The 27,393-nt window shown below is 44.9% G+C and overlaps 1 protein-coding gene across 1 annotated transcript; it reads right to left on the bottom strand.

Moving 5' to 3' along the window:
- On the bottom strand, positions 1–26,971 carry LOC106583687 (protein APCDD1-like). The gene is made up of 4 exons (XM_014168182.3): positions 26,514–26,971; positions 8,021–8,198; positions 1,976–2,495; positions 1–1,489 (listed from the first exon to the last, which is right to left on the bottom strand). The coding sequence occupies exons 1-4, from the start codon at positions 26,557–26,559 to the stop codon at positions 707–709; spliced, it is 1,527 nt and encodes a 508-aa protein (XP_014023657.1). The 5' UTR covers positions 26,560–26,971; the 3' UTR covers positions 1–706.
- Between the last annotated feature and the right edge of the window lie 422 nt (positions 26,972–27,393).

Raw genomic sequence — 27,393 nt, 5'->3', positions numbered from 1 at the left:
TAATTGCAGCATATCTTCCCTTTTAATATAACAATTCATTTAACAATGACAATAAGTATGGTTTGTAGGATAGCATTGTAAACTAGTGTCCAATTAGTGCACTTGTCAGGTGGGGTTTTCCTCCAATCAAAAATGAACACATTAGATTAGGACCTGTTGATGAGACACACATTTGCGTTTCCTCTTTGGTATCCAGTTCCTGATTTACACAATCTGAAGTCCATTTGAATGTCGGTTGCTTGTGCATTGAATTTATTGGTCAGTATTGTCCTTTGTTTTGTTTGAAAATATACTGCCTTATGTAATTTGAAGGGAAAATAAATCTTTAGAGAAAGGAGCTCTTATGGGTCTTAAGCATTTGCCAAAAGGCATCTCTAGTTTAAAAGAAAACAAAGTGATACGTACTGTATATAATATGATAGATATGCAACTTGTATACACAGTCAGTGTATGTACAGTTTTCTTATACATTTTGTTCACTGGAATACCATTGAAATGACAGTTGTTGACACTTGTTGAATGTTCTTCAGTTTCCTTTTGCACAATGTCAAGGGCATCAACAATGCTGATGTCATTGTCATATGATTGACTTATTCAGGTTGCTGAACATAGAGTACCATCCTTTACAAATCATTCTCTCCTGAAAAGCCATCTTTTATTTGGTCTGCCGTTATCTTGATATTGAGGAGGAGTACATGGAGCTTCCTCATACACTGTGAGCAGTTCCGCCATCGTACCAAAGCAACAGTAAAGAGACCAGGACTAGGACAAAGCTTGGTTGCCATGGTAGGTTCTTGGCTCCACTAGCTGCTAGCTTGAGCTGGTTGGTGTGGTGATACGACGTGGGGGTGTCCTCCTCGCCACAATGCACCATGGGGGCCTGGTAAGACGTGGGCCTCTTTTGGGGACGGTCGGGGCTGGAGCCATCCGTTGGCCTCTCCCCGATGAACAGCAGAGGGCGCCATCGATGGTCCATCTCTGTCTTGAACAGCTCGTACTCCTTGTGGGGCAGCTTAATCCCCAAGACGGTACACCCATCCGTGGGGGTAATGTCTTGCTCCACCCCCACCTCCCAGCCCCCCACCTTCCCGCAGCTTCCCGGCCGGGTCTCGTTGAGCACCCTGGCCGTGGCCCCCTCAAGGATGGTGACACTGACCCGGGTCACCTTGAAGACGAACTCGGTGCCTCCCGCCACTTTGGCCGAGGGGTCTCCCTGAGCATAGTGGCCCGAGGCCTGCAGGGTGAAGGTGGGCTGGCTGCAGGAGGGATCCGAGTAGTGATGGTAGAAGCCTTCCCAGGAGTGCTCATCTGGGCGGAAGGTGAAGTCTCGGGTGAGGAAGAGGACGGCAGGCCGGACTTCACAGCGTTGGCTCACCCAGCGGCCGTGCAGAGATGGAGGAGCCGACGCAGGGACACGGGGCAACACCGGGGGGCGTTGTTCCGAGGCCCGGAAGACCAGGGCGCACGCCGGGCAGGGGTGGATGTGGTGCTGGTGGAAATAGATATGGAATGGTAATGGTTAGGATTATACAATATAACTGTCATCCAAAATGGCACGCTACTTAATACGAAGCTATGTATTGACCAGACATACTAAATAGTATGCTCGTTTGGATATTTGGACATAGTTTTATGCTTGAGTTAGTTAGTTTATCACCATGGAAGGCGTTCAGCATCAGATGAAGAATGGATGGAGAGAGAATGACTACATTTCTTTATAATGTCCTGAGACACCATTTAATTAAAATCCCTGCCTTGATCTACATGTACAGGATACTTTAAAAAAAAATGTATGGGGGGGGCAGATCAGCTTTAATATATCAGATAGATTGATGAAATATATCACATATATCTATCCAAACACAGCATATATATATATTTTTTTTTTCCTTTATTATTATTCCCTAACCCTACCACCCCCTCCCCTAATTGGAGTAAACTTTACAGTATCTTAATGGAGTGTTCATATTTTCACCATAGCGTTCTGCAATGGTTGCTGGTAACCCGTTGGTTGATAGTACGTCCTCTTTGTCCAGTCCGTGTGCACATCACCAAGGAAGAGCTCCTGAACCAGACCTCCATGGGGCTTATGCTGGGTCTCCACTCTCACCAAGCCCAGTTCCATCATCGAGAACCCCAGGGCACCCAGACAGTCCCTCCCTGCCTGGGCGTTGTACAGCTCATACAGGCGCCCGGGCACCATGCCGCCCAGGGTGAGGCCCACACACACAGAGGGTAGACGGGCGGGCGGCCGGGGCATGGCGCCTTGGCTGTGGATGACGATGCCCACTTTGTGAAGGTGGTGCTCTGTCTCGGTGGCACCCCGGGTGATCCAGGACGCCTGGCGCAGACGGAGCTTGCCCCGTACCACTAGAGAGTAGGTGGGCTCCTCGCACCCGCTGTCAGTGTAATAGTGCTGCAGTGCCTTGAACAGGTGGCTCGGGTAGAAGGTGTAGGACCGGGTCAGAAACTCAGGACCAGGCCGAACTTCACATCTACACAGGATGAAGAGATTGAAGACAGATGGCTGAAATGAAATTATTGAACGAAACGATGGATGTATGGGTGAATAAAATTATGGATGGATGGATGGATTAATTAATTACTAAAATTATGGATGGCTGGATGAATGAATTACCAAAATGATGGATAAATGAATGAATGAATTACCAAAATGATGGATAAATGAATTAATTAATTACCAAAATGATGGATAAATGAATTAATTAATTACCAAAATGATGGATAAATGAATGAATGCATTACCAAAATGATGGATAAATGAATGAATGAATTACTAAAATGATAGATGGATGGATACATGATTGATATATCAATTCACTATATGGAATTGTTGCGCAAACAATGATGTCTGAATCACCTGGGAGGACACCAAGACCGAGCAGCACCTTCACAAATCCAAAGAAGGCCTATAGAAGAGCTTCCCTATTTATCATTACATTTGGTTAACCAGGACATGTTACATGACTTGAAGCCAGTGTTGGGGAATAGTGAACTACATGTAGTTCAACTAGTAATTTAAAATGTTGCAGTAGCTTGGTGGTACTTGAACTAAATTCAACTCTTGATAGTGTTTTCAGTAGTTAATTACTGTTTTACCATGTAGCGGTGTAGCTAACTACAGGAACTACACACTACTGTTTTACAATGTAGCGGTGTAGCTAACTACTGGAACTACACACTACTGTTTTAACATGTAGCGGTGTAGCTAACTACTGGAACTACACAGTACTGTTTTACCATGTAGCGGTGTAGCTAACTACTGGAACTACACACTACTGTTTTACCATGTAGTGGTGTAGATAACTACTGGAACTACACATTACTTTTTTTGCAAAAAGAAGAGAAAATATGGGTGAAGTAGGAAAGAATTTCCTTTCTTTTTCAGCATCAGACCTGCCTAATTCTCACTTGAAACACATTTGTTTGTGTTTAATATGCCTAATTACACCTTCTGTTAACAACGTCTGTCTCCACAGTGATGTGTTTTTGCAATTTGTAGTCTATACGGAAGTCCAGAGAGGACATATGAATAAAAAAAATAGTTCCCTCATTATGTCGAGATCACAACTTGTCTATCTTATGAGATGTTTTGTCGAGATCACAAAATAATTTTCTCATTATCAAGCAATAATCAAAAGTATCACGCATTATCCATTAATTTGTTAGGGCGCCCTGTGTCCCAGGCTCCGTGCCGCCCCCAAAACCACAGCCAATCGCATTCAAGGAACAACGCAGCTAACTTGGTTAGTCTTGTGAGCTAGCAGGTTAGCTAGGTAGTGTTGTTAGCTAGCTGACTACTGTAGCAAGCTAGCTTGTTATCTATGCTGGTTATTAGCTTGCATTTTTTATTTTTATTTTATTTATTTCACCTTTATTTAACCAAGTAGGCTAGTTGAGAACAAGTTATCATTTGCAACTGCGACCTGGCCAAGATAAAGCATAGCAATTCGACACTTACAACAACTCAGAGTTACACATGGAATAAACAAAACATACAGTCAATAATACAGTAGAACAAAAGAAAACAAAAAGTCTATATACAGTGAGTGCAAAGGAGGTAAGTTAAGGCAATAAATAGGCCATAGTGGCGAAGTAATTACAATATAGCAATTAAACACTGGAATGGTAGATGTGCAGAAGATGAATGTGCAAGTAGAGATACTGGGGTGCAAAGGAACAAGATAAATAAATAAATACAGTATGGGGATGAGGTAGGTAGATAGATGGGCTGTTTACAAATGGGCTATGTACAGGTGCAGTGATCTGTGAGCTGCTCTGACAGCTGGTGCTTAAAGCTAGTGAGGGAGATATGAGTCTCCAGCTTCAGAGATTTTTGCAGTTCGTTCCAGTCATTGGCAGCAGAGAACTGGAAGGAAAGACGACCAAAGGAGGAATTGGCTTTGGGGGTGACCAGTGAGATATACCTGCTGGAGCGTGTGCTACGAGTGGGTGCTGCTATGGTGACCAGTGAGCTGAGATAAGGCGGGGCTTTACCTAGCAGAGACTTGTAGATAACCTGTAGCCAGTGGGTTTGGCGACGAGTATGAAGCGAGGGCCAACCAACGAGAGCGTACAGGATGCAATGGTGGGTAGTGTATGGGGCTTTGGTGACAGAACGGATGGCACTGTGATAGACTGCATCCAGTTTGTTGAGGAGAGTGTTGGAGGTTATTTTACAGATGACATCACCGAAGTCGAGGATCGGTAGGATGGTCAGTTTTACGAGGGTATGTTTGGCAGCATGAGGGAAGGCTGCTTTGTTGCGATTCTAGATTTAATTTTGGATTGGAGATGCTTAATGTGAGTCTGGAAGGAGAGTTTACAGTCTAACCAGACACCCAGGTATTTGTCCACGTATTCTAAGTCAGAGCCGTCCAGAGTAGTGATGCTGGACGGGCAAGCAGGTGCGGGCAGTGATCGATTGAATAGCATGCATTTAGTTTTACTTGCGTTTAAGAGCAGTTGGAGGCCACGGAAGGAGAGTTGTATGGCATTGAAGCTCGTCTGGAGGTTAGTTAACACAGTGTCCAAAGAGGGGCCAGAAGTATACAGAATGGTGTCGTCTGCGTAGAGGTGGATCAGAGAATTACCAGCAGCAAGAGCAACATCATTGATGTATACAGAGAAGAGAGTCGGCTTGAGAATTGAACCCTGTGGCACACCCATAGAGACTGCCAGAGGTCCGGACAACAGGCCCTCCGATTTGACACACTGAACTCTATCAGAGAAGTAGTTGGTAAACCAGGCAAGGCTGTCGAGTCTGCCAATAAGAATGTGGTGATTGACAGAGTCGAAAGCCTTGGCCAGGTCGATGAATACGGCTGCACAGTAATGTCTCTTATCGATGGCGGTTATGATGTCATTTAGGACCAGGAGCGTGGCTGAGGTGCACCCATGACCAGCTCTGAAACCAGATTGCATAGCGGAGAAGGTACGGTGGGATTCGAAATGGTCGGTAATCTGTTTGTTAACTTGGCTTTCGAAGACCTTAGAAAGACAGGGTAGGATAGATATAGGTCTGTAGCAGTTTGGGTCTAGAGTGTCACCCCCTTTGAAGAGGGGGATGACTACGGCAGATTTCCGATCTTTGGGAATCTCAGACGATACGAAAGAGAGGTTGAACAGGCTAGTAATAGGGGTTGCAACAATTTCGGCAGATAATTTTAGAAAGAGAGGGTCCAGATTGTCTAGCCCGGCTGATTTGTATGGGTCCAGATTTCGCAGCTCTTTCAGAACATCAGTTATCTGGATTTGGGTGAAGGAGAAATGGTGGGGGCATTGGCGGGTTTCTGTGGAGGGTGCCGGGCAGTTGACCTGGGTAGGGGTAGCCAGGTGGAAAGCATGGCCAGCCATAGAGAAATTCTAATTGAAATTCTCAATTATAGTGGATTTATCGGTGGTAACAATGTTTCCTAGCCTCAGAGCAGTGTGCAGCTGGGAGGAGGTGCTCTTATTCTCCATGGACTTTACAGTGTCCCAGAACTTTTTTGAGTTAGTACTACAGGATGCAAATTTCTGTTTGAAAAAGCTGGCCTTAGCTTTTCTAACTGCCTGTGTATATTTGTTCCTAACTTCCCTGAAAAGTTGCATATCACGGGGGCTATTCGATGCTAATGCAAAACGCCACAAGATATTTTTGTGCTGGTCAAGGGCAGACAGGTCTGGAGTGAACCAAGGACTATATCTATTCCTAGTTCAACATTTTTTGAGTGGGGCATGCTTATTTAAGATGGTGAGGAAGGCACTTTTAAAGAATAGCCAGGCATCATCTACTGACGGGGTGAGGTCAATGTCATTCCAGGATACCCCGGCCAGGTCGATTAGAAAGTTCTGCTCACAGAAGTGTTTTAGGGAGCGTTTGACAGTGATGAGGGGTGGTCGTTTGGTCGCAGACCCATTACGGATGCAGGCAATGAGGCAGTGATCGCTGAGATCTTGATTGAAAACAGCAGAGGTGTATTGGGAGGGCGTGTTAGTTAGGGTGACATCTATGAGGGTGCCCGTGTTTACGGATTTGGGGTGGTACCTGGTAGGTTCATTGATCATTTGTGTGAGATTGAGGGCATCAAGCTTAAATTATAGGATGGCCGGGGTGTTAAGCATGTCCCAGTTTAGGTCACCTAGTAGCACGAGTTCAGAAGATAGATGGGGGGCAATCAATTCACATATGGTATCGAGTGCGCAGCTGGGGGCAGAGGGAGGTCTATAGCAAGCGGCAACAGTGAAAGACTTGTTTCTGGAAAGGTGAATTTTTAGAAGTAGAAGCTTGAATTGTTTGGGTACAGACTTGGATAGTAATACAGAACTCTGCAGGCTATCTTTGCAGTAGATTGCAACACCGCCCCCTTTGGCAGTTCTATCTTGGCGGAAAATGTTATAGTTAGCGATGGAGATTTCAGGGTTTTTGGTGGTTTTCCTGAGCCAAGATTCAGACACGGCTAAGACATCCGGGTTGGCAGAGTGTGCTAAAGCAGTGAGTAAAACAAACTTAGGGAGTAAGCGTCTAATGTTAACATGATTGAAACCAAGGCTTTTACAGTTAAAGAAGTCAACAAATGAGAGCATTTGATGTATATAATTAACTGATGTATATAATTATAAGGCACCCTTCATGTTTTATAGATAATATTTAAATGTACAGAGTGGATGAGCTCCATTCCTGACAGGCTGATCAGATTCAATAGCAGCCTCAGAGGCTGATAAATCAGGATGCTGCCTTGTAGGCACCTTGCAGACAGCCTACAAGGCAGCATCCTGGCTTATCGGCCTCTGAGGCTGCTATTGAATCTAAATCAGCCTGTCAGGAATGGAGCTCACCCACTCTGTACATTTAAATATTATCCATAAAACATTTTAAGTGTCCCTTACAATTATACACATGCCAGTTATGCAAGCTAACAACAAGCATAGATAACAAGCTATCTAGCTAACTATCTAGCTCGCTCGCTCACAAGACTAGCCAAGTGGTCTTGTGGGTGGCACACAGGTTGGGAGACAAGGTTGCCTGTCAGCCATCGTTCAGGGCTTAAATACCCACCAACTCTTAGCTCAAGGTAAAGGACATTTAGCATGCTAACATTCTCTACTTATAAACTGATAATGAACTCCAACTAGCATGATGTTAGCATGGAATGTACCACCCCATAGTCATGATCATGAGATGAATAAGTTTTGATCCCAACATAAAGCAGGATTTTTTTAAATATTCATTTCCTGTCTGGACTTCCGTAAGTCTATGACATTTCTGATTTAGATATGATAATGTATCACCAAGTAGTTTGGATGTAGTGAACTACTTTTTCAAAGTAACTTTAGTTAAGTAAATTATATTTTTCTTATGGGTAGCTTTAGTTTAGCTTAACTTCTTCCAGTGTGAAGGAATTGGTACCTTGGTAAACTATATTTTCAGAGTAGCTTCCCCAACACTGTCTGAACCTGATATATTAGAAAAAAGTGAATATTCAGAGCCTTTCTTTGAACAATGGAGAGAACTTGCCTGGTTGACACCCAGTTGCCCTCCAGTTTTGGGGGAATGTCGGCTGTGATTCTGACGCCATCCTGCAAGTGGTGATACTGACACTGTGGCTCCCATTCCAGGCTGGTTGTATGGTTGGAGGAAAATCCTAAGGGGGCTGTGGGTACCTCCCAGAGCTTGCTCCCTGACACAAGCACAGCTAGAACCAAGAAAACAAGAACACTCCCGGTTATCACTATTTCAATCAGATAACCACAGTTCGGATCTGTTGTAACTAATTTAGATCTCAAACATAACATCAACGATCCATGAGTACTTTTCATTACACGAAACAGAAACACAAAATTAGATGATGATTATCAACCTCATCCATCCAAAATCGGGGGGTGACACACAGAACAATTAATAGCCAATGGAAATTATTCACTCCCTGAGATTTTCAGGTCAGGGCCTGACTGGCCATCTGGCATTTCAGGCAAATGCCAGACAGACTGGTACATTTTTAGCCCAGTGGGCCCGTCTTACTTGGCTTATAATGTAGGCCTATAGGAAAACACTGGGTCGGTGTGTTGGAAATGCTGATTTCTGGTCCTAGTCTGCCCCTGTTTCAGCTGCGAACAAGATTCGGGTTGACTGGAAGCAGTTTAAGGGTTCACATTTCTATAATTTTCCATGTAATGAGATGTGATGGGCTCCATTATAGGCCATATATTGATTTGAATCAGACCCTGGCCACATGCACCAAGAGGATAGCTTCTAGGGTTAGCTTGTCACTTCAATCAGCCAACACCTGGCCTCTAACTCCAATTTACACACACACACACACACACACACACACACACGCACGTGTATACGCACACGCACGCACACACACACACACACACACACACACACACACACACACACACACACACACACACACACACACACACACACACACACACACACACACACACACACACACACACACACACACACACGCACACACACACACACACACTCCGACAAACATTAGCATGGTGCATTGACTCATACCAAAAGCAATACATTTTTCTCTAATTTATCAGCATAACGGATCCGAAGCATGCACATCTGCAATCTCTATCTTTCTGTTGACTGCTACTGTATACCCACATATTGTTACGTACTTGTTTATGTGTATAGACTGGCTTTTGCTGGGGCAAGGCCCACATCCATATAATTTTAGCCGAGACCAAGACAACCGTGCCCTAGTAGATTTTTGGATTGAACCCAAATGCTACGAGTGTGAGGAGATGGACCGGGATCCAGCAGGATGAGGGACCGGGATCCAGCAGGAGATGGACCGGGATCCAGCAGAAGGATGGAGCGGGATCCAGCAGGAGGATGGACCGGGATCCAGCAGGAGGATGGACCGGGATCCAGCAGGAAAATGGACCTGGATCCAGCAGGAGATGGACCGGGATCCAGCAGGAGGATGGACCGGGATCCAGCAGGAAAATGGACCGGGATCCAGCAGGAGATGGACCGGGATCCAGCAGGAGGATGGACCGGGATCCAGCAGGAGATGGACCGGGATCCAGCAGGAGGATGGACCGGGATCCAGCAGGAGGATGGATCGGGATCCAGCAGGAGATGGACCGGGATCCAGCAGGAGGATGGACCGGGATCCAGCAGGAGGATGGATCGGGATCCAGCAGGAGATGGACCGGGATCCAGCAGGAGGATGGACCGGGATCCAGCAGGAGGATGGATCGGGATCCAGCAGGAGATGGACCGGGATCCAGCAGGAGGATGGACCGGGATCCAGCAGGAGGATGGATCGGGATCCAGCAGGAGATGGACCGGGATCCAGCAGGAGGATGGATCGGGATCCAGCAGGAGATGGACCGGGATCCAGCAGGAGGATGGATCGGGATCCAGCAGGAGATGGACCGGGATCCAGCAGGAGGATGGCTATTTGAGAGAGACACTATGGCTCCGGTTTCAATCTCCCCAGTTAAATGTTGAAACAGCAAAGGGATGAGTCCCCACAGACACCCACTTATTCTCCCTCACCCACCCTGCTCTCCCTCACCCACCCTGCTCTCCATCACCCACCCTGCTCTCCCTCACCCACCCTGCTCTCCCTCACCCACCCTGCTCTCCATCACCCACCCTGCTCTCCCTCACCCACCCTGCTCTCCCTCACTCACCCTGCTCTCCCTCACCCACCCTGCTCTACATCACCCACCCTGCTCTCCCTCACCCACCCTGCTCTCCATCACCCACCCTGCTCTCCCTCACCCACCCTGCTCTCCCTCACCCACCCTGCTCTCCATCACCCACCCTGCTCTCCCTCACCCACCCTGCTCTCCCTCACCCACGCTGCTCTCCCTCACCCACCCTGCTCTCCCTCACCCACCCTGCTCTCCCTCACCCACCCTGCTCTCCCTCACCCACCCTGCTCTCCCTCACCCACTTATTCTCCCTCACCCACCCTGCTCTCCCTCACCCACCCTGCTCTCCATCACCCACCATGCTCTCCCTCACCCACCCTGCTCTCCCTCACCCACCCTGCTCTCCATCACCCACCCTGCTCTCCCTCACCCACCCTGCTCTCCCTCACTCACCCTGCTCTCCCTCACCCACCCTGCTCTACATCACCCACCCTGCTCTCCCTCACCTACCCTGCTCTCCATCACCCACCCTGCTCTCCCTCACCCACCCTGCTCTCCCTCACCCACCCTGCTCTCCATCACCCACCCTGCTCTCCCTCACCCACCCTGCTCTCCCTCACCCACGCTGCTCTCCCTCACCCACCCTGCTCTCCCTCACCCACGCTGCTCTCCATCACCCACCCTGCTCTCCCTCACCCACCCTGCTCTCCATCACCCACCATGCTCTCCCTCACCCACCCTGCTCTCCCTCACCCACCCTGCTCTCCATCACCCACCCTGCTCTCCCTCACCCACCCTGCTCTCCATCACCCACCATGCTCTCCCTCTCTTTCTTCTTCTATGTCTCCTTTTGGTCTGTGTCTTTCTTTCCGTTGCTTAGTCCTTCTCTCTCTCTCTCTCTCTCTCTCTCTCCCTCTCTCGCTCTCTCTTTCACTCTCGCTCTTTCTCTCACTGTCTGTCTCCCTCTCCATCTCTTTCTCTGTCTCCCTCTTTCTCTGTCTTTACCTCTTTCTCTGTCCCTGTGTTGTGTCCCTGTCTCTGTGTCTGTTCTCCCTCCATTACAAAGCACATATCGATTTGAATCAGACCCTGGCCACATGCACCTAGGCAATAGCTTCTAGGGTTGGCTTGTCACTTCAATCAGTCAGTCTCTGTGTCTTCAATCAGCCTGTCTCTTAGTCTGTCCCCTCAGGACCGGGGGTTGGTGGGCTTCGTCATGACCCTGTGGACAGCTTTATGGATGTTATCTGGGTCGGCTCCAGGAAGCTCGTCGCCCCGTCCCATGTTTGTCTCTGATACAGCTCACTTTGCTCCCCGACCTTCTGCTGTTTGCGAGGGGACGTCACCAGTTGAGGCCGAGGTTGAAGTGGGAGTTGGTTGTGGAAGTGTCAATGTGAAGGCTCTGGCTCGAAAGCATCTGGTTAAATTACATTTCACTCATGTATAGCTCATCAAGGGTTTAGGGTGACGAGGAGAGAGGAGAGAGGGCCGCCCGAGTCGCCCCAAGGCATTCTACTAGATTTTTAGTCTACTTCTTAAAGTCAGCCTGGGGATGTTTGTTCCTTAGATGTTGGAATGGTTTCTGCGTGCCGTTGCAGCTGCCTTATAAGCACTGTCTGACACTCAGTCAGATACTCTCTCTACTCAGCACCGTGTTCTGTTTGTGTGGTTTGTGGAGGCACTACCCAGATTTGTCTAGAGACACTTTTTTTAATTGAGATTAAAGTACATTTGTTAATATACAAAATAATTGTCCAAAGCAGAAAAACATGTTTGCAATTTTCCAAAAGATGTATTTATTTATTCTCCGTGTCTCTGTTATTGGCGAGCGTCACCGTCAAACTGACGCATTTTGTTCCCGAGAGAGGGATTTGCTGAAATACTAATCAGGATGAATTAATTTGTTCCTCTTTGGTCATTTGACAGGTCTGTTTTGCATTAGTAGAGAAAATGTGAATTGCCAAACAGTTACTCACCAAACTCCAGGAAATGCACAAGCCTTATGAGATATGACTATGAAGAATCTTTTAGGGTGTGATATTTGGGCCGTTTTGCCAAAGTTTTCTATAGAGATGTCATTCTGTTTCTCTCCTTCCATGGATCTCATGCCAATGGGACATATGGTGCATTTAACAAAAGAGTATCATAGCTTGACTTTAGACTTAGATAAGGCAACCTAGTAGTTTTCCGTAATCTATTGTTAGAGTAATTCAATAATTTCCACTGATTATTCACCTGTGGCCATTTTGTTATTCAATCAGCAGCCCTACCACTTGGTTTGCTATGAAGAATGGGGACAAAAGTAACCACTTTTAATTTGGAGCTATGGATGCAAGGACTGATAGTCCATGAGATGAGCATTAAAGTAATAAAAATGTTTTGAAACTATACATCGTTTGTTCACAACATACTTTGGGTTATGATCTGAGACTATTGGACTTCTAATGTCATGAGGTATTTAGAACTTATATTCCTTAGGAATTTATGGCTATATAGAATTAACTTTTAAGTCCCAAAAAATAGATGTACCAATCCCAGATTTTCCCTTTAGTTGAAACAGCTGTACATAATGCAGATTGTACCTTAAAGGGCCAATCTGCAATTGCTACATTCATTTTTCTACTTTTAAATGTATGATATACCCATTGATTCTTGAAGAAAATAACTTATAGATGCCTCATTAGTGTAGTTCAACTGTCGTATCCCATCATCACCCAAAATATAAGCTTGTTTTACTCCTTTGTTAGTAAACATTGTAATTGTAAACAAACAATGCATAGCCTCAAAACATGGTTAAATCTATCATTTAGATTCAGGATGTTCACTCTTTGTATCCAAAGCTCTGAGGTCCATGAATTTGAGAATGGTTACATTTCTTCAGACCCATCCATTTGATGTAATTTCTGGCTGACCACCAGAGTAAGGTTGCTCAGACGTTGCATGCCATGTCATTGACTGTGTCATCGACTGACAGATTGCTATAACATATGATCTGGTTAGATGATACTTAAAGCTGCAATATGTCACTTTTTTGGGGTGAACCAACCAAATTCACATAGAAATGTGAGTTATAGATACGTCATTCTCATTGAAAGCAAGTCTAAGATTTCTATGCTTCCCGTTCTTAAGTTTCGTTTTTGCATCTTTTACTTTTGGTTTTGTACACCAGCTTCAAACAACGGAAAATACAATATCTGTAGTTATGGAAAATATATTTCACAGCGGTTTAGATGGTACAACGATTCTCTACATTGCTTTTTTTGTGATATAAACTGAAATTAGACAAACTATTAGAATTTTAGCAACCAGGAAATGGCGGAGGGATTTCTGCACATTCCACCTTTAAAATACCTATCTGCATTGTAAGATCTGGCATGCGTCAGCAACGCCTGGGAAGAGGGACGCGCCCAAAGACTTGTCTACAAAAGACTTGTACACAGTCCTGTCTGTAACCTATGGAGGGTGCCACTGTACTGCCGCTGAGCATCTGCTCATCAATGGCCTCACCTGCAGTGTGTGACCAATATGTGGTCACAGTTAGACCCACCAGGGGGCAGTGCAGGGAATCGTGTGTGGTCTAACCCCCAGGATGCATCCCAAATGACATCCTATTCCATTTTTTTGAACAGGGCTCATTAGTCAAAAGTAGTGCAGTTTAAAAGGAACAGGGCTCCATTTGGGACACCGGCCCGGCCCTACCACTGCCACCCGGACAGACAGGTATGTCTGAAACCTGGCCAAAGTCATCTACCTGCCTGGATATTCCATCGCATGATCATTCACACACACCGCAGACATTGATTTAGAGAAGGGATGCCATTTATGATGGACCTCCGGGCTCTTATTTGTTTGTTTGTGTTTGTGATTAGGGTTTTGCAGCTCGCGCTCCTCCACCTCAGGTCTCCTCCACTGCTGGAGGACAAGAGCCTCTCCATATCATGTCTCCTTCAAATCAAATCAAATTGTATTTGTCACACACTTAGTAAACAGCAGGTGTGGACTAACAGTGAAATGCTTGCACCCTATTCCTTCCCAACAATGCCGAGAGAAAGACTATAGATAAATAATGGAAAAGTAAACACGTAATATTAAAAGTACAATTTCCACCGGGGCCCGAGCACAAATCCTTTTTTGTGTACCTCTCTATTTGGAACTGTCCAATGCAATGCACACATGAGGATCCAGGCAGTCAGTAAGCCAGCCAGTCAGACAACTAATCAGCCAGTCAGTCAGCCAATCAGCCAGCCAGCCAGCCAGTCAGCAAATCAGCCAGCCAGCTAATCAGCCAGTCAGCTAATCAGCCAGCAAGCCAGTCAGTCAGCTAATCAGCCAGCCAGCCAGTCAGTCAGTTAATCAGCAAGCCAGCCAGTCAGTCAGCTAATCAGCCAGCCAGCCAGTCAGTCAGTCAGTCAGTCAGCTAATCAGCCAGCCAGCCAGTCAGCTAATCAGCCAGCCGGTCAGCTAATCAGCCAGCCAGTCAGCTAATCAGCCAGCCGGTCAGCTAATCAGCCAGCCAGTCAGTCAGTCTGTCAGTCAGCTAATCAGCCAGCCAGTCAGTCAGCTAATCAGTAGGCCAACCAGTCAGCTAATCAGCCAGCCAGTCAGTCAATCATTAAGCCAGCCAGCCTGTCAGACTCGACTGCGTCCCAGAGCCTGTGGCTACTGTTCTGTAGTTCTCTCTTCTTCTTTCACTGCTTCTCTCACTGATTCTCCCTCTTCTTCTCTCACTGCTCCAATGCTTGATGACAAAACCCTGAATAGCTCCATACACTGCTACATGGCTATTGTGTGGAGCTAACACATGCCATGCCCATCTCCTCCTGGTTAGCTCTCCCTTGATGAAAAAGCCATGTTTATGCCTCCTGTTTTTTGGATGGATTTCAGATTCTTTCTTTTTTCTCTCTTGCTTTCGTGGTTTCTTTTCATTTTTTGTGTGTGTCCGGGCCTGATGAGGTGGAGTTGGTCGGAAGGAGAAGAAGGAAAGCTTCTTCATCTGGTGTAATGAGACTCCCAGTTCCCTGATTACTGGGGGGAGTAGAGTGTGTGTGTGTGTGTGTGTGTGTGTGTGTGTGTGTGTGTGTGTGTGTGTGTGTGTGTGTGTGTGTGTGTGTGTGTGTGTGTGTGTGTGTGTGTGTGTCATAAATGTTTTAAATAATTAAATATACTTTTAGATAAACGAAAATTGATACATGTGAAATATATAAAAATAGGATGAATAAAGTATTTAAAAAATAAATAATATTTAATACATTTGAAACACATTCCAACATATCTTACGGAATGCATTTCGAATGTATATATACCACAATATACAGTACCAGTCAGAAGTTTGGACACACATACTCATTTAAGGGTTTTTCTTTATTTTTACTATTTTTACATTGTAGAATAATAGTGAAGACATGAAAACAATGAAATAACACATATGGAATCATGTAGTAACCAAAAAAGTGTTAAACAATTCTAAATATATTTTAGATTTGAGATTCTTCAAAGTAGCCACCCTTTGCCGTGATGACAGCTTTGCACAATCTTGGCATTCTCTCAACCAGCTTCATGAGGTAGTCACCTGGAATGCATTTCAATTAGGTGTGCCTTGTTAATTTGTGGAATCTCTTTCCTTCTTAATGCGTTTGAGACAATCAGTTGTGTTGTGGCAAGGTAGGCGGTGGTATACAGAATTTAGCCCTATTTGGTAAAAGACCAAGTCCATATTATGGCAAGAACATCTCAAATAAGCAAAGAGAAACGACAGTCCATCATTACTTTGAGACATGAAGGTCAGTCATTCTGGAAAATTTCAAGAACTTTGAAAGTTTCTTCAGGTGCAGTTGCAAAAACCATCAAGAACTATGATGAAACTGGCTCTCATGAAGACCACCACAGGAATGGAAGACCCAGTTTTACCTCTGCTGCAGTAAGTGTGTCCAAACTTTTGACTGGTACTGTACAGTATGCTAAATGCATCCGAAAATGTATGTACCACCCTGTTCACTTCTACAGACAGTGAGTCCGGTGGCTGTGGCTTGCTGTATAAAGCAGGCAGAGTTTGAGTTTGAGTTTATTTTTTTATTTTTACAGGGACAGTGCACATTAATCAACGTTTCAGTAAAAGTACCGGTTTTAGCCAGCCGGCTAATTTTCAACCACAGTCCCTGGGCAGGTTATTAAAAACAGTTACAATAACAATACAGACAATCAATGAGCAGTGAGCACATGCAGAGCAACATAGGACAAGCAACACATAGCACGCAGACAGAGCAATAGCACAAAAAGTAACAAAACAAAATACATAAAAGCAACAAAGCGTTTCCACACAAGCTACAGACAACATATAACATGGAAAGAGACAATACACAGCTAGGGATTATGTTCACAAGTCTGATTGGCCTTTGTCCATGTCTTATTGTTTTTTGTCAAGGTGTGATAGGTGCTGTAGTTGTGTGTGTCTGATGGCAGTGTATTCCAAACATGGGAAACTCTCACAGAGAAAGCAGATTGACTAAAGGTGCTTTTCCTTAAGGGAACTATACAGTCACCTCTCATGGCAGACCTTGTGGATCTGCTGCCATATGTTTGGGTTTTCTGGTAAACAAAAGTACTGAGTGGAGGGGGAGCCAGGCCATTTAGGATCTTGAGTCTTGCCTAGATTTTTCCAACTCAGGAGCTCATGTTTTCTGACGATGTAACAGTGATGATGGCTATTGGGCTTCCTATCAAGCACTTTGAGAGCCTGCTTGTAGACAGACTGAATGTTTTTTGTATGTTGTACAACAAGCTTGGGCCCAACTAGTCAAGCAGTATGTTAAGTGGGGGAGTATCATAGATTTGAAGTACAGTTTTGCTACCTCTATAGTCAAACAATTTCGTATAAATCAGAAATTAGCTAGGTTGAAGCATTAGCTAGGTTGAAGCATTGAAGCATTCAGTTCAGTTACTGTTCAATTAAACATTAGAACGGACAAAACGAGTAACCTAAGCAACTTTGAGCGTGGTATACTGATGGCAGAGTCAGGATTTGCCGTACGCCTGGTGTCAACGGTACAGGCTTATGGCGGTGATGTAATGGTATGGGGAATGTTTACCCGGCACACATCAGGTCCCTTGATACCAAGTGAGCAACGTTTCCATGCCCCAAATCATTTAGGCTGTTCTGGAGGCAAAGGGAGGTCCGACCCGGTAGTAGATGGATGTACCTTATAAACTAACCACTGAGAGAAAAAAATGTATGGGATGCATGCTTCAGTGTGTGTGGGCGTCCGTCATCGTGTGAGTGGTACAGTGCAGATACAATCTGTCCTGCAGGTTGAGTTGGCTCCGGTCCCATCAAGCACAGCTGCTTTTTCAGAGACTGTGCTGTGTTGGCTTCCACAGCAAGGATCAGGGATATGGAGTGCTTTCAGAAAGTATTCATACCCCTTGGCTTATTCCACATTGCGTTGTGTTACAGCCTGAATTCAAAATGGATGAAATATATTTATTTTCTCACCCATCTACACACAATACCCGATAATGACAAAGTGAAAACATGTTTGTAGATTTTTCATTTACATAAGTATCCACACCCCTTTGCTATGACACTCCAACTTGAGCTCAGGTGTATCCAATTTCTTTGCAAGAGATTTTGTTGTAGGCAGAACGCATCGGAGTAGGATTCTATTGCATTGACATGCACGACTCAGCCCGTATTCTACACAGACCGGTGCGGCATAAACAATTAGAGCTGCAGTAGGCTTATATGCAAATAGACCATTGCCATATATGGATCAGTGCCATTTACTTTGAACTGGACTGTGTTTACAGCATGAGCGGTAGTGAGTAGATGCGCTTGTTTTGAGATCAAAGCGAGAGCTGCTTGTAGCCACGTGAACATTTAGTTAATATCCTTTGCTACAGTAGTTAGTGAGTTATTTGCCCTGTTATAGATAAATTGTGGTCAGCAATAGGGGAGTGATTGCTTCCTACAAGAGCACACAATGTGTACATTTCTAAACATCTTTGAAAAGCGAGTCAGGTAAATAGTTTTTGTATTGTTGTATTTTGAGACCGGCATGAATAAGCTAAGTTGCCAATAGGCAGAGGATAGCATAATTTGTCTGATTCTCTGTAATAATGGTATGGGAATAATAATGTATTTTATTTTGTAAAGTGGTTTCTTGCATTAAACAACAATACATTTTCAGTCATTTCCTTGTCTGATAAACAGGTTAATGTCAAGCCCTGCATGTTTTTTTCAAAAGTCTAATGGAATGTAGGCTTACATTGAACACCACACATTGGCAGCTACCGTAGGCTGAATGATAGAACAGCTATTTCCATGTTAAAACCTCTCTTGGGTAGGGGGCAGTATTCTGAAGTTTGGATGACAAACGTGCCCAAAGTAAACTGCCTGTTACTCAGGCCCAGAAGCTAGGATATGCATATGCATGGTAGTATTGGATAGAAAACACTCTAAAGTTTCCAGAACTGTTAAAATAATGTCTGTGAGTATAATAGAACTGATATGGCAGGTGAAAACCTGAGGACAATCCATCCAGGAAGTGGTATTTTTTTGATGTGGGTACTTTTCTATTGAATGCCTATACAGTATGTATTTGGATAGGACCCACATTGCATTTCCTATGGCTTCCACTAGATGTCAACAGTCTTTAGACATTGTTTCAGACTTGTATTCTGAAAAACGAGGAAGAATGAGAACATTCTTTCAGTGGACTCTAAATGAACCAGAGCTGTTTTGAGCGCATGACCGATTGCGCGCCGTTCGTTGTTTTTCTTTTCAATTGAAGACGCTATTGTCCGGTTGAAATATGATTAATTATTTAGACAATAGACAACCTGAGGATTAATTATAAACATCGTTTGACATGTTTCGCCGAACTTTACAGGTACTATTAGGATGTTTTCATCTGCATGTCGTGACCGCCTTTGAGCCAGTGGATTACTGAGCAAAACGCACCAACAAAACTGAGTTTTTGGGACATAAAGAGGGACTTTATCTAACAAAACGAACATTTATTGTGTAACATGGACTCCTGTGACTGGCAAACATATGAAGATCATCAAAGGTAAGTGATTAATTTTATCGCTATTTCTGACTTTTGTAATTCCTTTACTTGGTTGTAAAATGTTTGTATGCTTTTGGAAGTGGGGCGCTGTCCTCAGATAATTGCATGGTATGCTTTCGCCGTAATGCCTTTTAGAAATCTGACACACCGGCTGGATTAACAAGAAGTTAATCTTTAAGCCGATGTATAACACTTGCATATTTTATGAATGTTTATTATGAGTATTTCTGTATTTTGAATTTGGCGCTCTGCAATTTCACCGGATGTTGGCCAGGTGGGATGCTACCGTCCCACCTGCCCATAGGAAGTTGTTTAAGGTGTTATGGGATAAGAGCATAAGACAAAAGATTCTGTGGTCTGATGAGACAAAAATGTAACTATTTTTCCTGAATCCAAAGAGCTACGTCTGGAGAATACCAGGCACAGCTCATCACCCATCTAACACCATCCCTACTGTGAAGCATGGTGGTGGCAGCATCATGCTATAGGGATGCTTTCAGCGGCAGGAACTGGGAGACTGGTAAGGATAGAGGGACCAATGAACGGAGCCAATTATAGACAAATCCTTAATGAGAACCTGCTTCAGAGTGTGACCTTAGACTGGGGCGAAGATTCACGTACCAACAGGACAATGATCCAAAGCAACGCTGGATTGGCTTCAGAACAAGAATGTGAAAGTCTTCGAGTAGCCCAGCCAAAGCCCAGACTTGAATCCCATTGAATATCTGTGAAGATTGCTGTTCACTGCCACTCCCCGTCTAACTTAAACTGGTACCAGGCTACCTTCAAACTAGTCTTGTGAGGCTTGTGGGCATCCTAGTGACATGTATGTTCGTGAGAAACTCACCTCTCCACAGAGGTGTCATCTTACTGTATAACCCAAACTGTTCAGACTCTACAGACAGAACTTGCCAGATCGGCTGTACCAACTTCAGATGAGTTCCATGACAGTTGTGGGGTGTGTAGAGCAAAATGGAGAACACCCTCGTGTTTGTGAGAGTCTCATCTTTCCATAGAGGGGTCATAATAGTACACCAAACCGTTCTGACACTACAGACGTTTTCGTGAGAAGACCGATTTACGGGATGTCTCATGGTCTTACAAACACTGCTCTAGCTCTGGTACCTTTCACCGCAGATGCGGAAGCGCAACAACGTCAGATTCGGTGGATTGAGAAGCAGACCTTGCAAAAAACAGATATCTCTAGCTTAAACTGATGGATTTTGATGGGGATTTTTTAAATTTTACTAATGAGATTTCCACGTGGGCGTGGACATTGACTCTAGGGGGTTTTAGCAGAGCTTGAGAAAATCTTCAAGGAGGAATGGGAGAGAATCTCCAAATCCAGATGTGCAAAAGCTGATACAGACATACCCAAAACGACTCAAAGCTGTAATCACCACCAAAGGAATACTTATGTAAATTAGATTTACCCCAACAACAATTCTAAAGACATGTTTTTACTTTGTCATTATGGGGTATTGTGTGTAGTTGGTTGAGAAAAAAAAACAGTTTAATCCATTTTTGAATTCCGGCTGTAACACAACACAATGTGGATTAAGTCAAGGGGTATGAATACTCATCTGAAGGCACTGTAGTAGCAGCAACACTTTTATAGAGAGAAGTATCTCTAGGGCCTCCCGAGTTGTACAGCAGTCTAAGGCACTGCATCACAGTGTTGCGGCGTCACTACAGCCTGGGATCGAACCCAGGCTGTGTCACAACCGGCCATGACCGGGAGTCCCATAAGGCGCCGCACAATTGGCCCAGCATTGTCCAGGTTATCGGAAGGTTTGGCCGGGAGGGGGGGGGGGGGGGCTTTACTTGGATCATCACGCTCTAGCGACTCCTTGCGCCTGCAAGCTGACAGCGGTCATCAGTTGAACAGTGTTTCCTCCGTCACATTAGTGCGGCTGGCTTCCGGGTTAAGCGGGCAGGTGTTAAGGATCGCGGCTTGGTGGGTCATGTTTCGGAGGATGCATGACTTGACCTTCGCCTCTCCTAAGCCCATTGTGGAGTTTCAGCGATGAGACAAGATCGTCATCACAAAATTGGGGAGAAAAAAAAAAGTATCTCACCACCCATGTTCTGGTGGTGAAAACATATCCTCAGGTCTCCTCATAGGCTTCCGAGTGGTGCAACGGTCTAAGGCACTGCATCTCAGTGCAAGAGGAGTCACTACAGTCACTATAGTCCCTTTTTCTCATATTAGGCTGTGATTGAGGGTCCCATATGGCGGCACACAATTGTCTCAGCGTCGTCCGGGTTTGGCCGGGGTAGGCCGTCATTGTAAGTAAGAATTGGTTCTTAACTGACTTGCCTAGTTAAATAAAGGTTGAATTTAAAAATTTTTATTAAATAGGGACAAGGCTTCTAACATTTCCACCATGTATTGATTGATGCATGAATGTATTCAGCAGGACACCACACTGATAGAAATATATCATATGGAACAAACACGCCTCTCTGACGTGTAGAATCAGGAAACAACGTCAGCTCTATTCATTACATTACATCTCCCTTTCCCAGGCGCTGATTTCATAATATAACAGCCTAATCAAATGTCTGGTGTAACATTTTATTGTATCACATTGGTATGTATAAAGAAGTTTTTACTTCCTTATTTATTTATGTATTTCCTTCATTAAACAAGTTATTGAAAATACACTGTCCTTTACAATGATGTCCCAATTACATATGGACACCTTCTGGTCAAAAGATGTGCCCTATAAAGACATCCTCAGCATCAGCCATTCACATTCCCAAAGACATCCTCAGCATCAGCCATTCACATTCCCAAAGACATCCTCAGCATCAGCCATTCACATTCCCAAAGACATCCTCAGCATCAGCCATTCACATTCCCAAAGACATCCTCAGCATCAGCCATTCATAAGGGTATTTCTTCACGGGGGCCAGCGGGTTGGTTTTATTTGTTCCCCTCTCGAGTCTCCTCTCGAGTCTCCCCTCTCGAGCCTCCCCCCTCGAGTCTCCCCACTCGAGTCTCCCCTCTCGAGTCTCCCCCCTCGAGTCTCCCCTCTCGAGTCTCCCCCCTCGAGCCTCCCCCCTAGAGCCTCCCCTCTCGAGCCTCCCCCCTCGAGTCTCCCCTCTCGAGTCTCCCCTCTCGAGTCTCCCCCCTCGAGCCTCCCCCCTAGAGCCTCCCCTCTCGAGCCTCCCCCTCGAGCCTCCCCTCTCGAGCCTCCCCTCTCGAGCCTCCCCCCTCGAGCCTCCCCTCTCGAGTCTCCCCCCTAGAGCCTCCCCTCTCGAGTCTCCCCCCTCGAGCCTCCCCCCTAGAGCCTCCCCTCTCGAGCCTCCCCTCTCGAGCCTCCCCCCTCGAGCCTCCCCCCTCGAGCATCCCCCCTCGAGTCTCCCCCCTCGAGTCTCCCCCCTCGAGTCTCCCCCCTCGAGTCTCCCCTCTAGAGCCTCCCCCCTAGAGCCTCCCCTCTCGAGCCTCCCCCCTCGAGCCTCCCCTCTCGAGTCTCCCCCCTAGAGCCTCCCCTCTCGAGTCTCCCCCCTCGAGTCTCCCCCCTCGAGTCTCCCCCCTCGAGTCTCCCCTCTCGAGTCATATCGCCACCCATTGTTGTCTTTTCATAAAAGTTAAACTTGACTTAATCCAGCGGCCCTGTTGATTTCGTCAAGGGATGAAGGGGTTCTTCCACTAGGACATGCCAGTTCCTTTGTGGTTCACTCTGGCTCCCATTCATCTAACACCACACTGCACATTCCTCTCACCAAACACTACCAATATCCACCCACAGACATTCCTCTCACCAAACACTACCAACATTCACCCACAGACATTCCTCTGAGCTGATTAGTGGGTTGGTTTCATCTTAAAGGAATAGTTCACTTGTAAAAATGTTTGACTTTCTTTTCAACCCTCGCTGTTTTGGTTTGGTGAAATTCTTACAGTCGCTGGGTAGTGTCATATCTCAAACATTTGTCTCATATGATATGATTTTTTTTATCACATACAATATTCTATTTGACTCTATTTAGCCTCATTCAAACACAGTGTTTCTCAGTCATCTCACCAATAAAATACGAGAGGAGGGGAGAGGGGTACAACTAATAAAGAGGTAAGGTCATTCGGTGTTACGTAAATAGGCCAAGTTGACATTGTTGCTGTGTTGTTGCAACATTAAGATAGGTAGAGTTGCCCAAAAGTCTGGATCAATATGGAAGATTCTTAGGAGTCTTAAGTCATTCCTTAGGCTATTGTCTTTCTGGAAAACTTTTGATGAAGTAGTCTTGGATTGTTTGCCTGACAAAGTTCATCACCAGAATTAAGTTATTGCAATAGGCACAATCTGTGCCTATTCACTCCCCCCAATTGTTTTACCTTCATTCCAAAAGGTTTACGAATTGACACAAAAATCACACAATTAATATAGGATAGGAATCTATATAAAGCAGACAATTAAAAATTCAATGTTGCTATTTAGATAACCATATATGTCCAACCACTAATGAAAGTTAATGGAAGTTCCTTGAATACCATCTTTGATCCACAAACAATAATGAGTGGGTTGCTCATGAAAAAGATCCTCTGGGGTTGTGGCTAAGTGCTTGTGGCGTGTGTCTGGTGTGTCTGGGGCAAGGGACTCAAATGCTCCTGTCTCCCCTACTTGAAAAACAGCTCTTCAAATACCATTCTATTGGCCCCGAGCAGCTATTCTATTATGGTGATTATGAGTGGGCAGATGCCTTCCACTGTCTCCAGGCTTGTCATCTTAACCCGCCCTAACGGGCAAAATGCTTAGCTTCCCCAAGGAGGAAAATCAACTCTAAATGCTATCCTGAGGTAGGGTCAGTTAATGGTAGTGTCCTGTTATTCCAGCTATTACCATAATGGCAACATTAGTTCCAGGGCCATGCTTCCCTGCTCCTGGGGAACCATTGTTTGGGCGCACCAACGCTTTTTCAAGGGGTCCAAGGCTAACTACGCCAGTTTGTCTCTCCGGAGAGAGAATGAGAGCCTTTTGAAGTCAGACTAGTCTAATTTCAAGATTCAGTTTTTTATTAGGGTCATATAACTTTAAATATGTAACTTTGCTATAAAATGTTATTTCTTTCATCATCAAGTTGCATCATTGCTTGTTTAAAATGTGTACTTTAGGAAATACCCAGCTTATTTCTTTATCGTTATGTCTACTCCATGTTCTTTCTGATAGACATGGATAGAAACGCTGTCATTTATTATATGAGTTTAAATTCATATCAGACAAGTTTCACAACATTTTTTGAAAGCAGATCAGCAGCTGTGAACCATTGAATGCTTGTAACTACAACCCCTTAATTAAGGATTGGACCCTTTTTTTACATTTTCACCTATGACATACCCAAATCTGTAGCTCAGGACCTGAAGCAAGGATATGCATATTCTTGAAAGGAAACACTTTTAAGTTTGTGGAAATGTGAAATTAATGTTGAAGAATATAACACATTAGATCTGGTAAAAGATAATACAAAGAAAACATTTTTGTACCATCATCTTTGAAATGCAGGAGAAAGGCCATAATGTACTATTCCAGGTTAGATTCAATTGAGATTTTGGCCACTAGATGGCAGCAGTGTATGTGTAAAGTTTTAGACAGATTTTTCTTTTTATGAACCATTGCATTTCTGTTCAAAATGCGGTATCAAGACTGCCCAAATGTGCCTAATTGGTTTATTCATACATTTTCAAGTTCATAACTGTAAATTCGCTTCGAACAATAGCATGGTGTTCTTGCACTGTAATAGCAACTGTAAATTGGACAGTGCAATTAGATTACACGAATTTAAGCTTTCTGCCCATATCAGATATGCTATGTCCTGGGAAATGTTCTTGTTACTTACAACTTCAATGCTGTCGCATTTGCCTACGTTAGCTCAACCATCCCGCGGTGGGGGGGGGGTTGGACCGATCCTGTGGGAGTGGGAGGCCCCAGTGCACAACTGAGCATGAGGACAAGAGGCTAGCATCCCGGAGTCGCCTCTTCACTATTGACATTGAGACTTGTGTTTTGTGGGTCCTATTTAATGAACCTGTCAGTTGAGGACTTGTGAGGCGTCTGTTTCTCAAACTAGACACTGGACACTAGGTACTTGTCCTCTTGCTCAGTTGTGCACCAGGGCCTCCCACTCCTCTTTCTATTCTGGTTAGAGCCAGTTTGCACTGTTCTGTGAAGGGAGTAGTACACAACGTTGTGCCAGAGCTTCAGTTTCTTGGCAATCTCTCACGTGGAATAGCCTTAATTTCTCAGAACAAGAATAGACTGACGAGTTTCAGGAGAAAGGTTTTTGTTTCTGGCCATTTTGAGCCTGTAATCGAACTCACAAATGCTGATGCTCCATATACTCAACTAGTCTAAAGAAGGCCAGTTTTATTGCTTCTTTAATCAGGACAACAGTTTTCAGCTGTGCTAACATAATTGCAAAAGGGTTTTCTAATGATCAATTAGCCTTTTAAAATTATAACTTGGATTAGCTAACACAACGTGCCATTGGAACACAGGAGTGATGGTTGCTGATAATGGGCCTCTGTACGCCTATGTAGATATTCCATAAAAAATCTGCCGTTTCCAGCTACAATAGACATTTACAACATGAACAATGTCTATACTGTATTTCTGATCAATTTGATGTTATTTTAATAGTAAAAAAAAAGTGTTTTTCTTTCCAAAACAAGGACATTTCTAAGTGACCCCAAACTATTGAACGGTAGTGTATCTTCACAAAATAAAATCACATTCATTAATACATGTAGCCTATAAAATCCACTTCTGAAAATATTACATTTGAGTGAAAATTCACCATAATTTACATCATGAATATAAATCAACTATTAGAAATGAATCATAATGAAAACAGAATGAGGCTTCAGCTTCGTCAGGCTCGGCTGTTAAAGCTGTTACTGTCCAGATGCAAAGTGAGTGGACAAAGACTGTTGTGTCACTGGGTGTCGAGGTCAACCAGAGGACACAGACGGACATACAGACCGACAGGTCAAAAGACAGACAGACAGACAGGTGGAAAGACAGACGACGGACAGACAGACAGGTGGAAAGACTGACTGACAGACAGACAGACAGACAGACAGACAGACAGACAGACAGACAGACAGACAGACAGACAGACAGACAGACAGACAGACAGACAGACAGACAGACAGGTCGAAAGCCAAACAGACGGACAGACAGACGGACAGACAGGTCGAAAGACAGACAGGTCAAAAGACAGAGACAGACAGACAGACAGGTGGAAAGAGAGATGGACAGACAGACGGTTGGAAAGACAGACGGACAGAGACAGCAGGCGTGAACTCACCTTGCCACAGTACCCTCAACAGGTGATTGAAACGTCCTCCTGACATGATCCTGCTCACACATACACACTCTCTCACACACACTCAGAAAAAAAAACTCAAAGTCCACTGTGGTCCAGAACAAGCAGCCACTTCAATACGTGCTGGTCATTTAGGACATCACCATGCCAAAGATTGAGAGGGGAAAGTCCAATAATCCAATTTGAACAGGGGTCCTTTACAGATCAGAGGGTGAGTGCTGGTTTCCTCTTCTATTTCAGCTTGTGTCTCCCATGGTATGAAATTCAGTCCACTGAGTCAGAATCATCTGCTTGATACAACCTTCTCACACTACTAAACTCAGCGTGTAAGGGTAGAGAAGAGGTTACTTCTCTTTCGCGCTCTCTCTCTCTCTCTCCCTCCCTCAGATATCTATCTTGCTCCTGGGCTGCACTCTGTTTGCGTGCTGTGTGTGCTCCCGTCTGACTGTTGATTTGAGCAGAGAAGAGGGAGGGAGGGAGGGAGGGAGGGAGGGAGGGAGGGAGGGAGGGAGGGAGGGAGGGAGGGAGAAAGCGAGAGAGAGAGAGAGAGGGAGAGAGAGAGGAGGAGGGGACTTCTTCAACTGAAGCCTCAGGGGAGTTTTCAGAGTAAGGTGCAAAAGGGCAGAGCAAAGCAAGAGCTACACGGCTACGGTACAACAAGTGAGAAACACTCAAAGGCCCAACACATCTAAGAGGTAGATGTGTCTTCATGCCTGAGAAGAATTCCTCTGTATAAAGAGTTTTTTTTTGGGGGGGGGGGGTTTTGTTGCCATTTCCCTTAAATTATTTTGCCTCTAATTTGTGGTAGCTACATAGCAACACTATACACACACCCCAAATCACACCTTACTGCTGAGACATA

The sequence above is a fragment of the Salmo salar genome, chromosome 22 (genome assembly GCF_965601325.2).
Source record: "Salmo salar chromosome 22, fSalSal1, whole genome shotgun sequence".
Classification (NCBI taxonomy): Eukaryota; Metazoa; Chordata; class Actinopteri; order Salmoniformes; family Salmonidae; genus Salmo; species Salmo salar.
This window is presented reverse-complemented; position numbering and strand designations above follow the sequence as displayed.

What these genes read in the sequence shown, in the direction of transcription:
- LOC106583687 (XM_014168182.3), bottom strand. Translation starts at nt 26,559, where the DNA reads ATGTCAGGAGGACGTTTCAATCACCTGTTGAGGGTACTGTGGCAAG. An exon ending in GTTGAGGGTACTGTGGCAAG is followed by an intron (nt 8,199 to 26,513) that starts GTGAGTTCACGC and finishes TCTTGGTTCTAG; the next exon opens with CTGTGCTTGTGTCAGGGAGC. An exon ending in AACCATTGCAGAACGCTATG is followed by an intron (nt 1,490 to 1,975) that starts GTGAAAATATGA and finishes TATTTCCACCAG; the next exon opens with CACCACATCCACCCCTGCCC.